General features: G+C 46.7%; 1 protein-coding gene across 3 annotated transcripts; it reads right to left on the bottom strand.

The window, feature by feature from the left end:
• Positions 1-246: 246 nt before the first annotated feature.
• GORAB (golgin, RAB6 interacting) lies at positions 247-10288 on the bottom strand. 3 transcript variants are annotated; one of them, XR_009819388.1, is made up of 6 exons: positions 10208-10288; positions 8882-9224; positions 6459-6560; positions 4541-4681; positions 2407-2588; positions 1892-1967 (listed from the first exon to the last, which is right to left on the bottom strand). XR_009819388.1 is itself a non-coding variant. In XM_062004179.1 (5 exons), the coding sequence occupies exons 1-5, from the start codon at positions 10269-10271 to the stop codon at positions 1508-1510; spliced, it is 1110 nt and encodes a 369-aa protein (XP_061860163.1). In that variant the 5' UTR covers positions 10272-10288; the 3' UTR covers positions 247-1507. The 3 variants fall into 3 exon arrangements, 2 of the variants coding, with proteins under 2 accessions (XP_061860163.1, XP_061860164.1); XM_062004179.1 differs by lacking the exon at positions 2407-2588 and having other exon boundaries at positions 247-1967; XM_062004180.1 differs by lacking the exons at positions 1892-1967; positions 2407-2588 and having other exon boundaries at positions 4537-4681.
• Between the last annotated feature and the right edge of the window lie 13227 nt (positions 10289-23515).

The following is a 23515-nucleotide window of genomic DNA, read 5'->3' on the forward strand; positions in this document are numbered from 1 at the left end:
ACTGGTGCCTTGGGCCACAGTTAGTTGAAAAGATTCCTGCCAAGCTGTATCCCGCCCTGCCTTTGCTTCATACGCTTTTGTGCTTTGGAACAATCTTTTTCAAGGTTTTACTTTCACACACTGGAAAGTTTCCAAAGGACATACCTGATTTTGTCATTTGTCACCTCCTGTGGAGAAACAGTTTTGGATACGTGTATTAGTATCAGATACCACAACTGAAAGTAAACACGCTGTGTAGAAGATGCACTGATTTATTAATAGAATAAAAATGAATTGTAGAGACATTTTTTTCCACTATTAAAGCCACAGAGACAATCGGTGTCCCATTTATATACTTGATGGTGTCATTTGGTAACTCATTCATAAACTCTGACACGTTAGGGTCAGGTATGACAGAAATCATTTCCACGAGGAAAGCTGCCATCCTCCCTTACAAAGCAGACAACTCTGAAGGCAGTCCCCACGGTTTGCAGCTGCAGTTGGGTCTAGGGGAGGTTTTCCCGTGTCCTCTCTTAATTCCTGAGACTTTCTCCACCTGGAATAGCTTTTTGAAAGCCTTTCAACAGCAACAGAGCAAACCAGCTGAACTTCTTGCGGGGTGCAGACGCGATCTTCAGGCAAGACAACGCATGAAAATGGACTCGCTGCCGATATACTGTGGGGATCATTCATTACAAGATCCCTTGCTAATTAGTGAAACTTTGAGACATCTACAAGAGAGAAAAAAAGTCTGGAACACAACAGCTTTAATTGTAACACATTCTTTCCTGTGTTTCTACTCCTACATCATATATTCTGCAATGTCTGAAACTGTAAGCCATCATTTCTGTCAAGTCAGCTGCTGTGATTTCACAGATAATAGTGTTATTGCTGTACAGCCTTGAGTGATCTAGCACTACCTGAAAGAAACAGGCCGAGTGCTAAATAGGGAATATTACAACCAACTTTGCAATTTCCCTTAATATGTAGAGTCCCTTTAAACCAGGTACAGGAAGAAGTATCAGCTATAAGGACAATTAAAGTAAGCACTTGTGTTTCCCAGGATTAAAAACCGTTGAAAAACTAATCCCTTATGGATGCAAAGGAAGACAAACATCCTATCGTGGTTGTCAGGGGACAGAATGAGTTCAGAAGCAGACTAAGTTGTGATGTTTTCTCCTGTAGATATGTATCTCTTGCACACTGCCTGGAGCAGGTACCTGTGATATCGATATGCTGAAGGCCTTTGGAAAAACACCACTGTTCACTTCCAAGTATCCTGTTTCAGGAAGGTACGAAGCCCCGTGAAGAGCTGGGCATGAGAACATGAACTTAGACCAGAATAGTGATGACAGATGGTGAACCCCAAATGGGAGTCTTGTGAAAAAATAATAAGAGCCTTTAACATTAGAAAACAACATTAAAGGAAGAGAGAAATGAAGTGCATATTACTGGCACTGCAGCAGCCCAGATAAAACATACAGCACACAAGCCCATAGAGACTATACCATCCACCTGAGCATAGCAGTCAAGTAGCAGAACAAGCGGGGAGGTTTCCTGGAGTCACATCTATTGCTTGAGTTTGTTTGTCCGTACTGGAGAGAGATTTGGTCGTGGCATTTTGAGATGGAACCATCTGTTCAGAAGGAGCAGAAGGGGTGACAGCACAGTGTGTGTGCTGACCCTCCCGTACCGCAGGGCTATCATTTGCAGCCCCAGCATGGCTGTGGGACTGGTTGACTTGTTTCCCTGCTTCTGCCTCCTGCTGCTGCAGCAGCCGCTCCACCTCTATTTCAAGTTCCAGATTTTCCTCATCTGCCTCCACTTCCAGCTGCTGCATTAACTCCTCCAGCTTCCTGGCCTTGCGGAGCTCGTTCTGCTGGATGATGGTGCACAGGTGCTCCGTGAGGTGCTCCTTAATCTCCGTCTTGTGCTGGAGGTCCAGCTTGGCTGCCACATACTCCGACTCGGCCTTATCGTACCGCTTCCTGCAAAACCAGCACCAGTTCTAGTGGGTTAATTCTCAAAGCATTTTACAATTCGAGACACGGACAGACACTTTAAGCAGCCCTGAAATGCAATGTGCTCTGCCACATGTTATGCCAGCTCCTCATGACATGCTGCTATGTTAGTAAAAGAGAAGAAAGCAAGCATGAATCAATCAAATCTTCTCCTCTTGATCAATTAGTGTTCCAATAGTTAATTTGCTCTTCTGAAACCTACAGAATCATGAACAAGCACTTGTACTGCCCGTTTTAAGAGATGCATCACTGGTAGCACAAAGAAACCATCAGAAGCTGGAGTGTTTTCACACTTCTAATTAACACCTATCTAGTGAACTGAAACACTGCAAACCAGTTCTGTTTTTCCTAACCCAGCCATCCACCTGCCAGATGCAGGTGCTACAATGGTACTGTACATACTTACACTGGGATCTGATCTAAAAGCTGTACTCTTCTGGCCACCCATACATCTATTCAGAATGTCATGAGCAGCAAAGATTGACACAGCATATGACATCAATGGTGATCACAACTTCTGCGTGGCAACAGATGTAGAATTTTATTTTAAGCATCCCCCCTGACACACCTCCTGCCAATTTCCACTTCCTGTCACGACAAACACAGCAAAAAGGAAATATTCCAAACATTTATTGAGGTTAACACATCTGGGATATCTAGCACTTTCATGGTTGGTGCCTGCATGAGTAATGTATCTTCCACTACTTTCAGTGAATCTCTGTAGTAATTCTGATGTAATTAATAGAAAGCTAGATGGAATCTTGCTCATCAGGAAAGGGATTAAGCAAAGGCTTTTGCAGAGTGACTACACAATGTACCTCACAGAGCATTCATAAAACTAATGTTAGCAATCTGGTTGAATAAAGCACCCAGCTGTTTTACAAATCGAGATTCAAATATTTGGTTAAACAAAGCAACAGAAAGATAGGAGAGCTCCTCTGCTTGGGGAAATAAGACACAGGAAAGCTTTCCCAAGGCTTTTCTATATGTTCTTTCATAAAATAAACACAAAACTTTGACCCAGATGAAAGGCTATGTCTGCAGAAGATGCCTGCTTACATTTCCCTCAGAAGGAAGTCAAAGACTTCCTCGAGACAGGTATCTGAAATGGAAAAACTAACACTATGCTGGAAACTTCTGCACAGTTAAACCTTTGGGCTGAATTCACACATATTCTTCAAAACACATTTCAGAAAAATCCATTCCACAGCATTTGCCAAATGCCCCTAACTATATATGTACTCGGGACCACTTAATATTGCACTTTTTGACCCATTGAAATTGTTTTAGCCCCAAAATACAAGGCAAGAACTAAAATACTGCTTGAAAAGACACCACTTAAATCAGCTTAAAACCTACATCACTGAAAGTATTTAACTTGCATTTCCAAATCCCCCCTTCACGAAAGGACTTTCTAAGTTCATGAAAGTCTTGGAGTATTTCGTGAAGTTTATCTCCTCTGTCCTACCAGCATCCATCTCTTCATTAAAAATAGCTTTCCAAGCACCAGAGCCACCTGTGTAGGATGCTCTTTTGCCATGAAGCATTTCAATTAGGCACATGATTACCAAAAATTTTGGTAAAGGTAAGGAAATTTCCAGGAGCATTCAATGGTTTTAGAAACCAGACCTGAACCTAAAATACACCCCTGTGGATATCAAACGCTGTATTCACACGCACTCAGCTACTGAAGCTGCAGTGATTAGATATTTCAAATGATAACTGCACAAAAGAAACCATTATTTTTTTTAAGCTACAGCTTCTATTTTTTTGGAGACTAATTACCTTGTTTATTGGCCTGTGGTCAACGTACAGCAAAAGTCAGAAGGAGGAATACAGTTTTAACACATTGAATCGCGAACCAGCAACCGCAGCCCAACGTTTCCTTTTTATTAAACGGCTGCACAAACATGCTGATGTTTATCTACTGATGTTGTGGTTTACCCACAATTAATAGGGTGATCCCATTAATTTCTTGCATTTAAGGAACTCATCAGAACCACAGTGATTAAAGGCACATTGTGAAGGGGAAAAGCTTGCTTTTCCTTCAATTTTTGGTTCCAGTTCCAAAAGCACTTCAGCAGCGTTATATGTTTTTAAGCTTAATTGGTCCCATCGATTCTAACAGGACCAGAGCTGTCAGCAACAAGCAAGTTGCCCTGAAAAGGACTTGCATTTTAGGATTTTTGTCTTTTTTTTAAATAAAAAACCTCTTTTCCCCCTGAGAAGAAATAAACAACCCTGAAACAATAAAGCAAGGCTTACAGACAACTAGATGGTTAAAGCTGTAAGTACGACTCATGACAGCATGGAGCTGGGGAGCAGTCTGCAGCCAGCAAACCCTCTCCAGATTCCAGGGGAGAGCAATCAGGAAATCAAAAGCATACTTGTACCTCAAGATTTGAAAGCCTTCCTGACTGTGACTGCTCTAACTACACATTATTACAATGACATGACTCCACTGCTGCTTCAGTGACAGGAAACAGCACCTTCTCCCTCCACTTGGGCAGGGTTATTCCCTCCTCCCTGTCTGTGCTTACCGGGCATAGGAGTAGTCCAAGCTGGCCTGATCGATGCGGTTCCGCAGGATGCCAATGTCAGCAGACACCATGTCATCCAGAGCTTGCAACTCCTTCTGAATCCTTTTTAGTTTCACTGTTTCAGCTTGAGTTCTTTTGGATCTGCAAAAAGAAGATGCCGATTTGCTTTCTTTTTATTTCTTTCAAGCCTCTTTCCTTGACATAATGGGCCCCATTTCGTTTGCTGAGCAACTGACTTCTTTAAGAGCTATTCAGAAGGTTTCTCCTTCATGGTTTTAAGACTTTTGATCTTTTTTAACATCCACAGGGATCTAAATGCCTGCTATTAAAGGACTATGGTAAAATTACGTAATGACTATAATCAAAGTGCCTAAAATGGATTGTGTTTCTTCACTGTGGAAACACACAAGAAGCTGCTGTATCTAAGTAGTTCTCAGTGTAAGGAAACAGGAAATGGCTTCGGGGGGAAGAGCGAGAGGGGGAAGGGTATTTAGCCCTGCAAATATCCCCTTTCAAAGAAGCCCAGTTAGTAGGGGCCAAAAAGTCACCTAACCTAAGCTTAATTTCCATTTTGCAAAATTATTCCCAAAAGGCCTGGCCGAATCCCAATGAAGTCAATGGAAAGTTTTACATCAAACACAAAGGATTTCAATCAAGCCTTATGTAACCTTTCTCAACTTGGCCTATTCATTCCAAAGTTCTGAAAACTAACTGTTGCTAAGGGCAGTAAGCTTTGATGGATTTCACTCCCAGACCAGCTAAGTAACTTTCAACAAGCTTTTACACCAGGTCATTGCTGTCATTCATCACCACCAGCAAAACCAGGCTTTTCAGCCACTGCTTTATGCCTCAGAGCAGGTACTTGAAAGCAAAACTAGATGTGTAGGAGTGACACCATCTCTCATTAGATCAGCTGATGATGCAGGTACACAGAAACAGACATCCTGTGGCATTGCTTAGGGCCTGAAGGTGGCCTTGGAATGTCAAATGTAACTTCCTAGCTACCACTTTCCAAGTCCTCCACTCTCTTCTCATGCTCTGCTTCAGGAAGAAGAACCCAGCCTGGTGATCACAACCCCACTCGCCATCCTACAGTGACTCAGACCATAGGTACTTGTGTTTTATATCTCTGCCTGGCAAAGGAAAACAAAACCTTCAGAACCTCAAAGACAATGTTCTGCACAGTACTGGGCTATGTTCACCTGTGCTACCCCTAGCACTTTGTTGGGCAGGACATCAGACATGTCTGGGAGAGCACTGTGAGCCTGGACACTTCACATCTCCCACCTTGATCCAGTGTTAACAGCTGCTCCAACATCCTGCCCTACAATCCTTGCCTTCCCTAAAGTCTCAAACTATTTTGATAGACATCACTGTACAATGCCTTAAAGTCCAGCCACCTGAAGAGCAAGAGCTACAGTTGTGAGAACATGGCAGTTTTTCTAATCACATTGGTAAAACAGTATCTTCTTAACATTGTTAATCTTCTCTTTTCAACACATTTCACATGGTAATGAGTCAAAAGCCCAAAGATAGCTATCATTTCCCTTCCTGGGTTAGGAATCAAATAAACTTTCCTTCAATCCAATGGAAACAACTCAGGAACAGAACACGGATGAGAATCTGAGCACTCGAACTTCCAAATGTGCCCTTACTAAGGCACAAGGACCCCAGCTAATTCTTGAATTGAGTAATAATTTTTCCATCTGCACACAGAGCTTTGGAAGTGTGAAAAGCTTAGTCACAATTTCTTAGCCAGCACTTGTCATCAAAGAGAAATGTCGCTCACAGCTGCTCCTTTGTGAACAGAACATAGCACAGAGAGGAGGAAAAAGAGAGGTTTAAATAGAAGACAGGCAACTGGTTGCAGATGTAAAGTAATCCCTGCCTCAGCCCACGCTGCTACATAGCCCTTTACCTCTCAGCAATAGCTTTGGCCAGAAGTGCCTTCTTGCGTTTATTCTTCTCTTCTATCAGCCGCTGCTCTTGCTGGAGGATTTCCCATCGTGACTTTTCCTGTCTGCTCATTGACAAGAAGACGAAAATTAATAGAAAGTCCATTTCTCTCTCTGTTCCCCAAACAACACAAACGTTCACCATCATTATTTCCCAGAACAAACTCTAGAAATGGCAGACAAACAATACACAGGTGTCGGTTCTGAGGAACGAAGAGCCATCTGCAAGAAGTCACTCAGATCAATAAAACACTTCCAGATGAAATCTGCTCATCAGAAGAAAAGTCTTCATAAGCAAGTGAGTTGCTGGTTAATTCAGCTTGGCTGGAAGAAAGAGCATACAGCACTTTTTCAGCAATTGATGGAATTTTTCATTTAAAGGATGTGCTTCCCCACTAGGTAGAAGCAGTTTCGAGTTTCTTACTGGCTGCTACAAGTCACCATCTGTTCAGTCTGCCAACACAGCCTCTTTTGGAAATGCTTTTTCCATAAAATAGATCCTTTCACAGGTCTGCTTTACAACACAGCCCCCAAATAATTCAACTGACAAATGTTCAAAGCTACAAGGAAAATGAACAATGAGGAAGAGCAAGGATTCACTTTTGCCAGCAGGGAAAGAGTTATTTGGATTCCATTTCCTAGGTTCCATCTACTAAGAGATACAACCAGCTTGAGGATGGAAGGCAAGGTCTCAGATGAGAAGGGACAACCTCCATCAACACAACTCAGCAGGATTAAGGAGAAACAAAAACTGCTTTGCCACTTTGCCACCCTGTTGTGCTCTTCACGCCCTCTCTCAAGAGGTCTCAGCCTAAACATTCCAAAGTAACTCACCCACTCTAATCTTAACAAACATTTCTGCACAAGAACATATCTTCAAACTTAGCATCATCATCCCCCTATTCCTAAAACCTGATATAGGGCAATACTTTAAATAAGGTTTAAATTCAAGTGCACAGGCTGAGATTAATCCAGCAGCTACTGTTATTTGCTCACCACAGAGTGAAAAACTACTCCACAAAGCTTTAGCTCTCTTCTCCTGAGTCGGTGTCTCATTTATTACCACTAGGAAGGAGCTGAACAGCCAGCACTACCAGTAAGCTGCACCCACATGAGGAATTTGGCCCTGCTCTTCAAAGTGGTGAAGGGACAGCTACCTGAAGGCAGGTGATCCCAGCCAGAAGCAGGGCAGGTAAATGGCAGGCAGCACGGCCAGCAGCTGCAGCCTCTCAAGGCACACCTCTGCAACACAGAACTTCCCAGATCCATTTGAGTTTTGAATTGGAGAGAAGCCACGTGCTGCTGACTGCCACAGCCCTGCCTCTCCATCAGGAAGCACCTGCAGTCCCCTCTGAAATCCCACAGATAGATTTCACCAGAGATAGGATCTGGCAAATCGCACTTGGAAAGCTGCCGATCCCTGTTTTGGGGGAATACAAATGCTGAATCAAAGTCTGGTGGCCAACTAGGATTTGTTGATTACATTGGGCAGAAAAGTTTGGACCAGCATAGGAACTGAGGGCTGAAGCAGCATTGTTAAAGTATGTGTGAGAAAAACAATTAATCCTTTTGCCCCTCACTTTGCTCCACCCCCTGAGGGAAAAAGGAGAAATTGGCACTTGGATACTGGCAGGAAAACAAGAGCTAAAAACAAGTAACTTCTCATACTAGAAATGCTTGCCCTCTCTAGAATTTAGACAGCAGATTCCTTCTCTAGGCTACTGTCTGAATTCTGGATGATGAATTAAGTAATCAACCCATTCAATCAGACTCACAGAGAGTCATGTTCATCCAGTACTTTTTCCTTGCTCTCTCTCACATGTATCACTGATGCTTCTGAGGGAAACAAGCAACTCACTGTGGGCTTATGCACTGGGTGAGAGCCTTGAGATCAGTCACATCTCAAATCCTGAAAGATACAGAACTGCTTAAACCTGACATTTTACCTCCTTACCAACACTTTTGGCATCAACAAATTTGCAGCAATATTGTAAAGGGGCACACAAAGTTACACAAATCACAGCAGATCCACAAATCAGAGCACATCTCCTTCCAAGAGGGCTTTCTGTTGTGGCTGCTGCCTTGTCTACATGGCACAATGGTGAGATTAAGTCTTCACAAACCATTAAGACAGTCCTACAACTTGGGTGGTACAGTCTCAGTGCCAGGGGATATTATCTGAAGACAGCATGGTGCATATTTTCAAGGATTTGGTCCTGAATCAGGTTTAACCCAACTGGAGACAAAAAACAAAGGTTCAATGCAGAGGACATGAACACAATTGCTCAAATCTTCCCACTAGATACAGGAAAGTTCATTTCCCAACAGAAGAATGAACCAATACAGAATAATAAACCCCATACCCCGATTTTACCAACTTACTAACAATTCCACTTTCTTTTTCTCCACTCTGGAGTTTGGCTTTGCAGGGTTGCTCTGGCCATTGGCACTGCCATTACAGGCATCTATCGGTGTCGCTTCCTTCGGCTGGTCCCGGCTATCCCTTTGATCTCCTGCTGAAGGAGCATCAGCTGGTGGCACAGGCTGCTGAGGATGACAAGGCTTCTGTTTTGGTGCAGAAAGCAACTGCTCAGGAGGAACAGAGGCTGCTCCACCCTGCAGTCCCAGCTTCTGACATTGCTGCTGAAGGGCTTTTTCTCGTTGCAGTTGCTTTCGGCTCTTATTCCCAGTGTGGGGGCGATGCTGCTGCTCTGAGGGCTCATACAAATCTATTAATGGAACAAAGGGAGAACCAGGATTAAACCCAAAGCTTGAGACTGGACTCTAGGAGTTAGCTTTTCTGGGCAAGCAAACCAATGTGAAACCAACATAAGGAAATGATACATCAGGATGTCAAAGGAAGGCAAAGTGGAGGAAAACCCAGGATCATGGAAGTGTTTTGTTATCCTAAGGATTTGAGGTTCTGAAGGACCTGAGCAACCAAAATGAGGAGAGGGATGAATAAGGGTTCTGGACTGTGGGATTAAAGGAGGGCTCATACGTAGGAGTGAGGTGACTCTTGGCGGAATCAGGGAGAGACAGATCTAGGGCTAAAGAAGGGTCCCAGGCAGTCTGGTGGGAAAACTAGGGGTTTACAAAGTGAAGAATGGAGAAAAGCAAGACGACAGATGGGCAAAGAGGAGGCTGGGAACATGAGTGGGGTACCAAACAGACAGGTGTGGGGGCAGGACAAGAGGCAAGACAGTCTGTAAATGTGACAGAGAGGCTGCAGGTGGAGAGACACAGGAGCTGGATGTCAGACTGAGGGCAGCTACAAGAGATGGTGCCTGGGCTGTGACGGCTGAGGGACTTGCTGGGGAAATCGAGGTCTGCTTGGTGTTTGATGCAGACAGATGGAGTGGATGAGCTGAGGGGATGGACAGAGGTGCGGGTGTGAGGGCTGAAGGGATGGATAAAGGTGCAGCTGCAGGGGCCGAGGGAATGGATAGAGGTGTGGGTGTTGGGGCTGAGGGGATGGACAGGGGTGTGGGGGCTGAGGGGATGGACAGAGGTGTGGGTGTTGGGGCTGAGGGGATGGATAAAGGTGCAGCTGCGGGGGCTGACAGGGTACCGAGGCCCCGGAGCTTCCTCCGCGCCGCTTTCCCCACACCCTCCCCGTTAACCGGGACGGCCCCAGCGCCCGGCCCGGCCCCGGGTCCCTGTCCCGGGCTCCGCGTCCCGGCCCCCGCCGGAAGCCGGTGTCGGTCCGTACCTGGGCGCTGGCCCCGCAGGCGCCGCAGCTCCTCCTGCGAGAAGCCGGCCCAGGCGTCGGCCATGGCGCTTCCTCCTTCCGCTGACGCGGCGGCGCGGTGCGTAGGGCCCGCGGCTGCCCCGCCGCCGCCGCCCGCCCGCCGCAGGCGAACAGCGCGGGCAGCCCCGGCCGGCGGCGCCGGGGGCCTCGCGTGTCCGCGGCGGCGCGTCGCGGCGGGGCGCGCGGGAAGATGGCGGCGCGGGGAGGCGCGGCGGGAGCGGGGCCCGGCCCGCAGCGGGCTGACACGCCCCGGGGCCCGCGGGGATGGGCGGCCGCGCGCCGGGCGTACGCCGTGTAAGGGCGTAACGAGTGGCGGGTAACGAAGAGCCGCGCTCAGCTGCAGCAGGGACCGTGCCCACGCCCCGTTAGCCGTTTGCAATCAGTGACTCGGCAGTGCTGAGGTGCCTGCTGCAGGGCGTCCGGGGCTGCGTTTGCAGCGTGTGCGGAGCCCGTCTGCGGGAGCCGCGGTGGGAGGGGCAGTGATGCCGGGGCACGTGCAGAGCCAGGTGCCGATGTGCCATAGGAAGTTACAGCGAGGAATTCCGCGAGGAAAAGTACTGTTTGGGCCATATTGATGCTTCTGAAGGTCTTCTTTGATCATTAGGCACAAGGATGCACACACACGTACACTCCCGTCCTGGGGTATAAAGTCACTGAAAAGATGCTGCAACATACGGTACTAGTCTCTCAGTAGCCATGGAAACAAGTGGGGTTTTTGATCCAGCCCAAACTCCTGTGGTTGGTTGAAGCCCATCAGAGGTCCTGCAGAAGTTTACCTCCCACCAGGAGCGAGCTGGCTGCAGCACGAGCCCCAGGCTTAGCTGAAGCAGTCCAGGGTACTGGAGGCTGCAATAATACATCATCCACAATCAATCAGGGACTTCTCGGTGCCTAACCACATCCCTGTCAGCTTCCAATCTGTAAGGGATTAGTCAAGCATTTCTGTCTCCCAGAGCAAACTCCTAACTCGATGGCCATGTACGACTTTGCAATTTATGGCAGCAGCACTTCTAACAGCTCCTGCGTGACTAACGCGGCCCATAACTACCGTCCCCAGCCAGAGCAGAAGCGGCCCTGAGCTGCCGCTCACTGGCACGCCATCAGTGTTTCTGATCCCAGTGGTCTGTCAGCCCCTTTGGAGAGCACAACTGCCCCGGCTTTTCACCCACAGGGCCTCAATACCCAGCAGAGGAGGAGATGGCGACAGTGGGTATCAATCCGGCTGGTACTGAGCGGGAGGTCATTCCTGGGTGAGCCTGGAGCTGTGGGGCAGCCCTTCAGATGAGACTCTGGCTCCTCCAGGAAACCTGACTGAGCACAGCGGAGGTCTGAACTAGTCCATAATCCAACCTCAACTCAAATGCTCTTAGACCCCAGCGTGTCCAGATGGCAGAACCAGGTGTCAGCTTGAGTTTTACAGTGAATCACTGTTGGCCCACCACAAGGTGTAGGCACCTCATTCCCTTTTACATGCTTGTATAGGAGTCAGGAATCTAAATCTATCCTGATACCTAAATCACTGTAATGGGCTGTACCAAACCCACAGACATCAACCAAATGTGCTTTGGGAAGTAAGTACAAATGCCAGAACTCATTCTTGAACTTTAGTTTGTTCTTCTCTTCCAAGTTTTAGTGCTACAAACAAAAATGAAGCACCATATTCGCTTTATTGCTGCAGATATTCCAGGCATAAAACTCCCACGTGTTTTATAGAAAAAGTATAAAGGCTTTGGAGTTGTTAACTATAACGCTACAGGCAAAGCAGCTTCCAGCTGCCAAAGCTTTAATTACCAGCCATTGGGCCAGCTTTCTCCAGGAACAATTAGAAGGCAGTGAAGTCATTTCACAGGGCATGTAGATTTAGAGAACGGAGGCTGTCCACATTCTCCGGCTGATTAAAGTCCTGTGAACAGAACGTGACACTCAACATTTGCCACCTAAGGAATGAAGTGTTTCCCAAGTAAACATTGCTACAACAGATGAAAACAGAAACCTTCTTTCCCATCCCCTGGACCAACATCCCAAGCAAACCTTTCTTTTACACCTGGGGCTGGATTTGAGTCCCGTATTTCTTTTTGTACCTCAAGAGCTGTTCTCTCTCTAGCAGCCCTGGAGACCTCCAAGACTGCTGCATCCCCTTTCTAACTGGCCTGGAGTTTGTTGTCCGTAGAAGCAGCAAGCACCAACGAATCACAAAAACATCCTTTCTAGTGCCGTTCCCAAATCAGTGTGAAAATGTCAGCAATGGCTGGCAAATTGGACTCTCCGGGTCAGACCTCAGGGTCAGACCTCAGATGACATTTCATCCCAGGATAGATACAATTTGTACCAGGACATAACTTCAATTTGCAGTGGTTTAGTTCATGCTGAAAACCTTTGGGGTTTTTAAGAGCCAAGAAAGCTCTTCCATCAAGGGGCTCCCTGACTTAGAGGTGTATTTTTAACCCAGTTCCACTCCCCACTCTCTGCCCTGTTGCAGTAACACACAAAGCTACGTTACCCCAAGCCCTAATGAGAGACAGGGAGAGACATGTACAGGGGAGGACAGTTTCCTTTCTGCTTGTGTTTCACACTCTATTGTAAGTTCCTGAGAACTTTGACACAGGATTCAAGAGGCCTGGGAGAAAACTACCCTGAAAGAAACAGCCCCCCAACCCCAAAAAATCCTACATCTCTTTATTTATCTTTCTAATTAAAAAATACATCAAACTATATCCATGTGAGTACTGTCCCATCTTTTTACACAGGCTGGCTTAGGAAGAATCACGTTCAGTTGAGCCACGGCTCTGTGTGTGCAAGGAGCAAGTCCTGCCGTTTGAGGATAACCCATAGTTTAATTTGTCCTTCAAAGGACGCTTTTGACATTCATGCTGGGAAAGTTTCTTTTGCTGATTTTCTGCTGAGCTGTCCAGGCAGCTTCCAAGGAATTTAATTTCTTGATATGACACTGAAAGCAAGAGGATGCTTCAGGTGCTGAGGCTGCAAACACCATGTCCAGAGCTGTAGTTGAAGGCCATCTGGTTTTACCCAGTGGGCTGTGGACCAGATTCTGCCTTGAGCCCTGGATTGATACTGGTCTCTCTGTGCAGTGGTGTTACTGGTTAAATACCCCACAGACCGAGAGCTCACCATTAGCCAACACCAGACACTGAAACCAAGGTGGAAATTAGCTTGGCCGCGCCTGGCCCTCAGGCCCACATCTGAAACAGCCCACGAGTGTGCCTTTAACCTCTGCTGTGTGCTAGCACTTTTTTCTTTAATTGGGCCTTACTGGGTGGATGTGGGAAGTGCCAAGAGTAAGGGAGTAATTGGACCTTACTGGGTGGATGTGGGAAGTGCCAGGATGCCTGGCACAGCACCAGTGTGATCCTAACCAGGTGCCTGAGGCTGTGGCTGCATGAGGAACCCAGAGCTCGGCCCATGGCAGGATGGGGCTGGAGTGCAACGAGATAATAGAACAGTGTTACAGCACCTTGGCTCTGGACGAGGTGAACGGTGGGTGCTGCTTTATTCTGGACATAAACCCACATCTGGTGGTTCAAACCCTTGTAGCAATGCAAGAACACACTGCCCACACTGTCTCGCAGTTACTGCCCAGGCTGCAATGGGCTGGCTTGAGGATTGATGCAAAAATGCAGGTATATCTAATGGAAACGGGGTTTCTGCTGTAAAATGAATTATTCTTCTTCTGGAGAAAGGTAAGAAAGCTGAATTTAAAAATACAGCATTATTCAGTCTCCCCAGTTTCTCCTAGCTGTCCCATGAGTGGGATTAAGTCAGCACTCTCGTTTCTGGGACCAAGGCAGTCTTTTGGTTTCGAGGAATTCCTCAGAGGGAAGCAAAAATCCACTTATCTAAAGAGCTACCACGTGGGAAAAAAGCCCTCAACCTTGGAAACCTGCTTTTTAAACCATATAAACCAATGGTTTTTGACATTTTTTGATATGTGCATCTTTATACATTTTCTGGTGAAGAAGCAGACTTGTGCAGCAAGTTTAAGGCTGTGGCCTTGCTTCCTCTGAGTCACAGAGACCTTAGGGTTAAACTCCTGACCCCTGGGCTAAGGCCATGGTTTTAAACCACAGCTGTTTTACTTTAAAAGGTCCAAATTATTCTTCTTAAAGCCCAGTAAAAGAGGGGACATATCCTAGCAGGGCTCCCAGCAAATCTCTCTCGTCCCATTGCCGGATGCTGCATGGCTGTCTATGGCACCAGTAGGGCAGGACCAAAGGAAGACGCATGGCACATGAAGACACAGTGCAGGACTACAGAAATCACTATGGTTTTTGCCATGGACCCCAGGAGGTTGCAAATTCGCCCTCCAGACCTTCAGACCCATCTTTTTCCTTCCTGAGTCTATGTTAACCTTCTTTAGCAGAAGGGTTGGACTGGATGATCTCTAGAAGCCTTTTCCAACACCCACCATTCTGTGGGTAGGCTCTCAGGTTTGAAACTGAGCCTCAAAACATGGCAGCTTTTAAAGCCTTCTTCCCACGTTTTCTTCTTTCAACTTTTAAGCTCTTTCCTTCAGACAGGAAAATTCTCACTGACATTTTGTGAGTCTGTCTTTCCTCACTGAGACTATTTAAGATAAAATTTCCATACAGACAAAAATATTCCATAGTAATTCCTCATCCTAAAATGTTTGTGTGAAAAAAATCTCTATACAGGGTTAAAAGCTGGCTAAATAAAATCACCTTGAGAGAAAAAAAGATGGTAAAATAAAACAAAACGAATCCCTGACAGAAGTATCCTGAAGGTTATAAATTTACCACTTTGGGTGGCAAAGCCAGAGTGAAAAAGGTGGAAATGAGCAATTATTGACATATACTTTTATATCAGCTTAAGAGGTATTTTTGCAGCTAATGACTTTTTTAAAAGATAACTTTCTAAGTAGTTTTAAAAGAATACTTCTAAAAACCCAAGGTCAACATTTCGTGACAGTTCTATGATGCTTTTAATTGCATTGCTCAATGTAAAAATAGCCATTCAAACATTTATAGAGAAAAAAATAGAAAGCAACTGCTTTAACTCTAACCACTTGTGTAAAAATTATGATCTAACTGTCAAAACAGTTGATAAAACTAGAGAATTGAAGAGGAATTTGTTAAATGTTTGCTATCTTTGGCATGGCATGAGTGATTAGAACCACTGCGCTAAACAAATTGAGTTTTCATCAAACAAACTTATTGTTGTTACATGCTCAAGTGAATGAACTGCGGTTGTTTAGTCTGGATGGGAGAGAAGTGTAGGGGAGAAGACATGATAATAGTCTTTAAAGATATAAAATGCAGCTGTAAAGAGGCAGGAGTATTGTGTTTTCAGTGTCCATGGTGGATAGGTAAAGAAGAAAAGGAGATCCAGGCTAGAGATGAAAAGGGGCTTCCCAGCAGTTAGGGCAGCAAAACTTACTTGAGAGTCTCCATCACCAGATATTTTTAACCATAAACATCTGTTGTGCAAGGCAGAGGGAAGGTCAGTGCAGCCCTGGGACAAGAAGATGTGATATTCATCAATTTTGGGTGCGTGGGTCCCCACAGAGGCTCTAGAGGAGCCAGGGACCCACGGACACCCCGTTGAGTACAGGCTGCTGTGCAACATTTTTGACCTTGCTTTGCTGAGCCATTTTTCTTGTCTCATTTGAGGTAACCCACATGCCATTGGAGTGTGCTGGCTGGCAGCTCCTGACACCTCTCACAGCCTTTGTCCTCTGACTGTGATGCTCCCCACACCATTCCCACCTCTTCCCACGGCTGTCACGGTCCCATCACTCTTCTCACAGGCACACATGCATCTGCATCACTGGCTGTACCCCTTCTGGTGCCAGCCAGCTGCATAGGTCCTGCTACCTCTGCACAAATCTCTGGGAGAAATCATCATCTTTGCATGGCAAGACAGAAGGACAGATGATTGCCAAACTCAGGAGCCAGCAGTGCTTGTAATATGTGCTTGCAGTAGAGTATTATATGATGTGAAAATCACTTTATTACCATAAAGTGCCCAATATCCCTCATGTGACAGCTGAATGCAATGTGTGCTAGAGCCAGTTCATGTATCTCCTTCCAGCTATGCAAGCCACATGCTGGAGGATGCTGTCCTGTCACCTCTCCCAGCTCAACACCGCTGCAACTCAGCAAGTCAGGATTAGATAACTCCCTTCTGCATGTGAGATGCTGGTGACCCTCAGGAAGTGTTGTGGGACCCCACTCCCAGCCTGCCTCATCCCCACTAGGTACCCCAGCAATGCTGCCACTCGTGTGATGGAGGTATAGCACCGAATCGGTGTTTTGGCTTGTTTTCAGCCGAGGTGGCTGAAGGGACACTGGGTCAGGTCATGTATTCAGTGTGAAAGGAGGGTGGGTGACACCACCTACCTGTTTGCCAAGCAATTCCTATATCCTTGCAGTAAGATACTGGACAGTTCTCCATGGAGTTCTGTCCAGAGACCAACCATCACCTCCTCGTTCAGGGTCTCTGGAGGTGTCTGCAACACAAATATTAAGGAAGAACATCCAAGCATCTCCCATGGCAAAGGCACCTACATGGAGACCAGCAGGCTGCAGGCTCCTCAGGACACATGCTAGCTTGCTCCACCTCCCCGTGCTGTATGCACTTTAGCTACAACAGATAGATGTGCAGGGTTAGGATCTCACTGTCCCGTCAGATGCCTGCTACTGCCCAAGTCAGCCAGGTTATCCTCAGTATGGTAAAGATGCTCTGAGATGCCCCTGTCCGTTGGTAGCTGCCTTTCACAATGGTGTAGAAGATGCTTTTCACCATTTTCTCTGGGAAGATTCTTTAGTTTTTGAGTACTGTCCTGACTGCCCACCCAACTGACACCCACAAGTCTTACCAGGGCCGTGCACTAATGTGGATTTCCAAGTGTCTGTGTTTGAGCCAGACTGGCAATAAGGAGGCTGATGGGCAAAGAGGCTTAGCAGCTCTTCCATGAGGTATCTGAGGTAGTGGGAGAGCTGCCTGTACCACATCCTGGCTACAAACACTGATATCACACAGATCTCAGCCTGTAAGAAACCCATGGGTTAATCAAGCAGGCTCTGATTCAGAGGCAACCAAAATTAGACGTTTTACTGCAACAGCAGTAAGGTGAAAACAAGGATGACTGGTTTCTTGTAGTGGTGGAAAATGCTGGGTTTGGAGCTGAGCTGAAGAGGAAAGGCAATATAAGGAGAAAAGAGTTGGTTTGTTTCAGTGTTTTACTTGACCAGTAACAAAATGTTCTGGTTTGCTTGGAGAATATTTCATTAAAAACAAAAATCCCCAAACTCAAACTAAAAGCCACAACTCTTTTCCTTTTAAATTTAAGTCCATTTGAAAAGACAAAAAAAAAGAAGAGGAGAAAAGGAAGCCTTCAAATGAAATGACCTTCAATGAAGCCAACTGCTTCAGTCCAAAACTGCCAGAGTGAAACATTTCAATACTTAAGGAAGGAAAGAAGGGCTTCTATTGTTTTGTCTTGTCATTGACTGACTTCAGCCCAGATTTGTGAAGTTATTTTGGTTGCCTTCATTTTCAGAGGGTACTTTTGGTTTTTTTAACTGATCCAATAATCTCTCCCAGTACAGTTCAAGGTACCAATAGTCGAATTCAGCAAAGGTTCCTAGGAACACGAGTGAGCTGACAATTTGCATGCACACCAGACAAGCACTTTGGGTTTTCTTTTTTCCTTGGCATTTTAGTTTTTCTTTGAAATGGTACCTGAATTTCAGAGAAGCTCTGGGGGCCTCAGGACCTGCCAGCCCCGAAACACGCACAGAGCAAAACTGTCAAAGTCTGTGTGCTCTGCCATGTAACCTGCACACCGCAAACATTCAGATGCCATCTTCAGTCCTGCAAAGTATTAAGACAGGCATTTAAGATTTACCCAAGTGATTAAGTATGAGCAGCTTGTAATTGTTTCCAGATTCCTCTCCTAGCAGGAGAAAAGGCTCTGCAATCCTTGTCTGCGTGCTCAGCGTAGCAATGCGCTCACAAACAGAGAAACTGAAGATGAACCAAAGAGGACAAATAGATACCCTGAGTTTTGAGAAGAAGCCAGCATTACCTTTTAATCCAACACGGCCCATCAGCTCAGAAAAGCAGGATTATTTAGACAGCATGTATCAGAGTATGTCTGCATCTTCCCTGTAGCAACACCTGTGCACCAGCAACTAGAAAACCCTCTTAAGTACACATGGTCAGATTCAGTCTGCAATTTTTCATCTGGCTTGGGAGTGTTAAATGAAGATCAACTGTTGACATCTGCCTTATTTGGAGAATCTGACTGCATCTGCACTTACAGAGAGGACCTTTGTCCTTCAGGTTTTATATAAAGCCCCAAAGATTGCAGACTTTCTGCATAAGCCACAAAAAAATCCAGCAAGCATCTGGAGAGACTTGCCTCACATCCCAAACTGTTCCCTTCATGCAAATCTACCAATATAATTTTCCCACAGACTGCTTGGTCATGAAAAGAGATCTTCCCAAACTTGCTCAGGGCTTCAAAAACTGTAGCAGCTCCAGCCCAAGTTTGAAAGCAAATTCAAGGGTTCGCCTTTGCCTTTGAACACAGCGGGGATCTACTCCAACAGGTTAGATCTCGGGGGCCACGTTGCTCCCAGGATTTAAAGCAGACCACATGTGAAATGGCAACTACCTCTTAATTTTTTATTTCATTTTTAAATAGGATAATTTAGGGGCTACGAGGGGTTTTCTTACTATTATTATTACTGTTTTAATGGCAATTCAGCGTGCTGCTTTCCCTCCGTAAGGAAGGGAGAGAGACTGGTGTTCAATTTCTCCCACTTTCTAGAAACAGTCCCTACAAACTCTTTGTAAAAATAAAACCACAACCTCTTTCCCCTTCTCTTTTTCCCCCAGAGAGGGGGCTTTCATCAGCTCAGTCATTTTTCTTCTGCTACCTCTTTATCTTAACCTTTTCTCCAAGGTTACATTTCTTTTCCAAGGTCCGTGGCCAGGACAAGGATACAGACTTTGTCTTGTGAGTGTCACAGCCACCACTGCAAGAGGCACAAGCCATGGGGACAGTGTGTCTGAAAATGGCCCCTGCCCTCATCCAACCCAGTTGCAGCCCAGTTCACCCAGTCAGGCCCCTCCACAGTGACTCTTGTCGCTGCCCCTTGGAGCACGTCTTTGTAGCTGGAACTGACTCCTGCACTTGGTCTGTGCAAACCTGTTTTCTCTCCCTTCCCCAACCCTGGCTATTGCATGCACATCTGGTTGTTTCTCTGAACCTCTCCACAATCATTGCTTCATCTCCATTCAAATGCAGGCTGGAAATATGGCTGTTCTCCCTCCCCCAGGACCTTGCCTGCCTCCTCCTGCCTTCACTGAATTCACCATGCAGGGGCCTGTGCCATCCCTTCTTGTGCAAAACCCTCTGAGAAGGGTCTTTTTGCCAGTATGGAAATCTTGGCACACTGCTTGAGCAGATGATCTCAGATAAGCCTGCTGCTGGGGAGAGAGGTTTCACCACCCTCTGTGGAGACTCTGCAGAGTCTGGTCTTCATCTAGATGGATCTTTTTTTTTTTTTTAAGTATGAGCAAAAATGCTTCAGTCCTCAGAGTGTGAGAGAGAGAAGTGAAAAAATACATTGCTGCCATTACAGTGTGGAGGAAAAAAAAGGGAGGTTCAGGCTGAGAATGGACCTTCTAGCCTTTGCTTGCTTCAGTGAGCCTGGGTGAGGGTTGACATTTGCTGTCTCTTGCCTGAGCCCATTTCCCCATAGCTGAGGTGCTGGGCACCAAATCTGGCACAGATCACATAAGGTTCAATGGTGGAGCCAGAGAGGTAGGACCTGGTTCTGCCATTTGAGATGGGAGGGGAACCATCTGCAGAAAGGGACAGAGATGAGCCTGCACAAGAGTGTACAGAGATGGCAGCTCCTGCCTGCAACAGCTTTAACCACATCTAAGATACCTAGGTGCAATGGGGAGCTCTTCCACTGAAGTACATGTGTGAGCAGCCTCAAGATTGTTTTATTCAACAGAAGTACATCTGTTGCTCCTATGGACAGAGGAAGCTTTTCACTTGTGCACTCACTCATCTACTCATGGCCAAAGCCAACTCACCTCTGGTTTGTAGTGCTGAGTCCTGGCCACGCAGTTCTTCAGCTCCTGCTCTGCCTCAGTGTGTACTGGTGACCTCAGGCAGTTCGTGGTGCCAGCAATGCTCCTGGGCAGTGTGGTGACTCCATCTGTGCTGTGACTGAGGGCTCAGAGCTGAACAAGGCAGTAGGAATCATCTGCAGGGAAGACACTGAGAAAGAGATGATGGAAAACCGCATCCCACACCAGTCAAAAACCCAACTCCCTCTTCCACACACCTACCAAACACTGCATTTGTAGCAAAGCCAAGCCTAAAGGGGCCACTCAGCCCCTGCAATATCTTTGACTGTGCTTTTCTAGGTCATCACAAACCAGCCTTGACAGTGGTAGGAGGAAACAGACTTACAGCAACTCCCCCCTCCCCACCCAACACCACCCTGGGCTGGGCTGTGGGTCACTTCGTCCAAACAGCTTCGCCCCTGGGAAAACACCACCAGCTCAGCCCCATTCTTGGAAAGCCCTTGGGGCATAGGCAGGGCAGGGGCTGGAGGTTAGCACAGCCCCAACAAGGCGCCAGGGATACCTGAACCACTAATTTGCCAGACGCCCCCAGAGCCCAACTTGGCAGCCCCCCGCGGGCTGGCGGCGTGGAAGCCATTAGCATTTAAAAATACTTGCAGGAATGGGGGCTGGGGGCGGGGGGGTGGAGGGAGAAATGGTATTTGCGGAGGCCCATTCCTCAGCACACTTTCATGTGTGCCAAAGTTCGTTGGCATGGCTCTGAGTTTGATAGGGAACATCTGGGCTGCTGTTGCTGGCTGTATATTGGCTGAGGGCAGGGAACAAAAGGGGTTTGTGCAGGAATGCGTGGGGAGGGGCGTGCACACGGCCAGGGACGGCTGCGAGATGCGAAATGCAGAAATACTCTCCAGAGAAGAGAGCCTAATGCACATCCCATGTTTCTGCTTTTTTTTAAGGGGATAAAAGGCTTCCTCTCCCCACCTTCTCTTCCCTTTCCCAAAAGAGCATGGGGTGCTGAAGGTGAACGGGGCTCAGATACAGATTTGTGCCCTGCTACCTCTGCACATGCAATTATTGACACAGTCTGCAAAAACAATTGGGGTGGAGGGGGCAGGTTAGCTGGAGAGTGAGGAAGCCCAAACCCAACCACACAGTGCAGCACCAACACATACTCGAGAGATGACCAGTGAGCTCATTGCAAGCAGCCCAGCTCCTCATGTGCTGATGCTGCTGTGAGGGGAAGCGCTCGACAGCAAAGCCCCTTGGAGTGCATTGAGACTGGTGACATGGACCCTCCAAGAACAGCACTAGATGAAGTTTCCTCTAAGTTTCTCTTGGGAATTTGGGGCAAGAAGCTGAAAATTAGCACTGTGCCGCTGTCAGCAGCACAGAGCCCACAGACTGCTTCCTATAGACTCAGGGTCTTGTTGTATGACACCAGAGGATGGCGTGGGGGGATTAAGGAGAAATGGAGTCACACTTGAGGAAGGCTGATCTGTTGAGAACTATCTGAAAATTACAGGCCAGGTGCAACCCTTGGCTCTGAAGATCACCATAAAAACGCTCTATCCCATCTGCTCCACCTCCAGGGAGTCGCTGCTGCCTGCAGAAGGACACCAGGAACCTTTGATTGAACCTAATTTAACATTTCTGACATTCTTCCTTCTGCAGCTCCTTTCCACCATCCCATTCCTGCACTATTTTCTACCCAATTTGTCTGCAGCATTCACATATCTTTTCAAAATTGTACTCCATGGACTAAACTTCTGCCTCAACAAGAGCAGTGCTGGTGTCAACCTAGTTTTGCCCAAATCAATACCAAGGATGACAGTTTGAGCATTCCCAATTTGTTTGTTTTTTTAACCAATGGAGCATTTTTTACTTTTCTTTTTTCTACTACAGGCATTTTTCCTGAATGCTACCTAGCAGCCTACATCTCCCATTCTCTCCACTCCTTAGCAAGGACACACATTGGGTCTGCTACCCAGAGCAAGATTTCCATTGCCTCTGCCTTTGAGGCTCCTTGGAGTTGCTGGAGCCACTCCAGAGAGGGTATCTGGGGTGGGCCTTGGGGCACATATCTCTCTTGCTACCCCCTACCTTGACAGGGCAACTGTCTGAGAAAGCCCCAGGGAGCAAAACCTAAGGGCAAAGGTTTAGATCAGTGAAGATCCTTGGGTCTGAGGGCCAAGGACAACTTTTCCATTCCCAATCCCTTTTTCATGCCTGAGCATACAAGCCATTCCTTTGTGCTGACTTATTCAACACCATCTACAGAACCCTCCTGGTGCTGCCTCAGGCAGTGGGCTTGCCCTGAGGATGCTGGCTCCAGAGCTGGGCATGTTTGGAGATAAGATTTCTTCAGCAATATTTAGATTTTGATTACCTCAGTGTCAAGATAAGGCTTTTCACCAGAGCCAAGCAAGCTCCTGCCGTGCCAAAGAAAGCAGCCAGGCCCTGTGCATGGCACATCAGGGAAGGCACCAATCCCTCCACACAGGAGCAGGGATAGAGAGGAATGCCAGATCAGGACACCTTTTCTTTTAGATCTATGTGAAAAGCATGTCAGTGTATCAAGTGCTGCCAAGGCCTTGCTCTCCAGCTTCACTGCCATCTGACCCTGCTGCTGCAAACTGAGAAGCACCAGCCCTGATGAGGATTACAAGTGTTTTTCAAAAGCACAGAAGCAATTTAAGAGCCAAAGGCCCCATCAAGAGGCAGACTGCTAATCATCCTAGATGCTTTTGAATGTGGCAATAGAGGTTCATTTGTATCTTCAATGTCTTCAGGGGACCCACATGCCTGAGGGACACCAATGGCACTGGCTGGGAAGGAGGATGAATCTCTGAACCAGGGCTTTTGCTCTGGGACAATTAAAACCAAGAGTCCAGAGAAGTTTCAGAGTGGTTCAAGTTGCTCCTGCCAATGCAGTTCCATCTCATTTGCCCCGTTGCTGCATCTTATCCACCACCTACCACAGGCCAGCTGGGAACTCCCAGTGCAATGGGCTTGGGAGGGAAGGGGAAAGGGGCTGGTGGGAAAATGCCCATTTAACTTTTTGCAGGCAAGGGTGATTTGAACAGTTGTTTCAACTTGAAAACAACTGACATGCATTTCCAACTTGTCCAAATGTTTGACTTGTACATTTCCTTCAGTGACACATCCCAGAGTTTTAGTGAA

This window comes from Colius striatus, chromosome 10 (genome assembly GCF_028858725.1).
Source record: "Colius striatus isolate bColStr4 chromosome 10, bColStr4.1.hap1, whole genome shotgun sequence".
In the NCBI taxonomy this organism is placed as follows: domain Eukaryota; kingdom Metazoa; phylum Chordata; class Aves; order Coliiformes; family Coliidae; genus Colius; species Colius striatus.

Bases quoted from the DNA above. Each gene is read 5' to 3' on its own strand.
- GORAB (XM_062004179.1), bottom strand. From the start codon at position 10,271: ATGGCCGACGCCTGGGCCGGCTTCTCGCAGGAGGAGCTGCGGCGCCTG. The intron at 6,561-8,881 runs GTTAGTAAGTTG...GTCAATGAGCAG, and splicing joins GAGAAAAAGAAAGTGGAATT to ACAGGAAAAGTCACGATGGG. The intron at 1,968-4,540 runs GTAAGCACAGAC...CTGGTTTTGCAG, and splicing joins TTGGACTACTCCTATGCCCG to GAAGCGGTACGATAAGGCCG.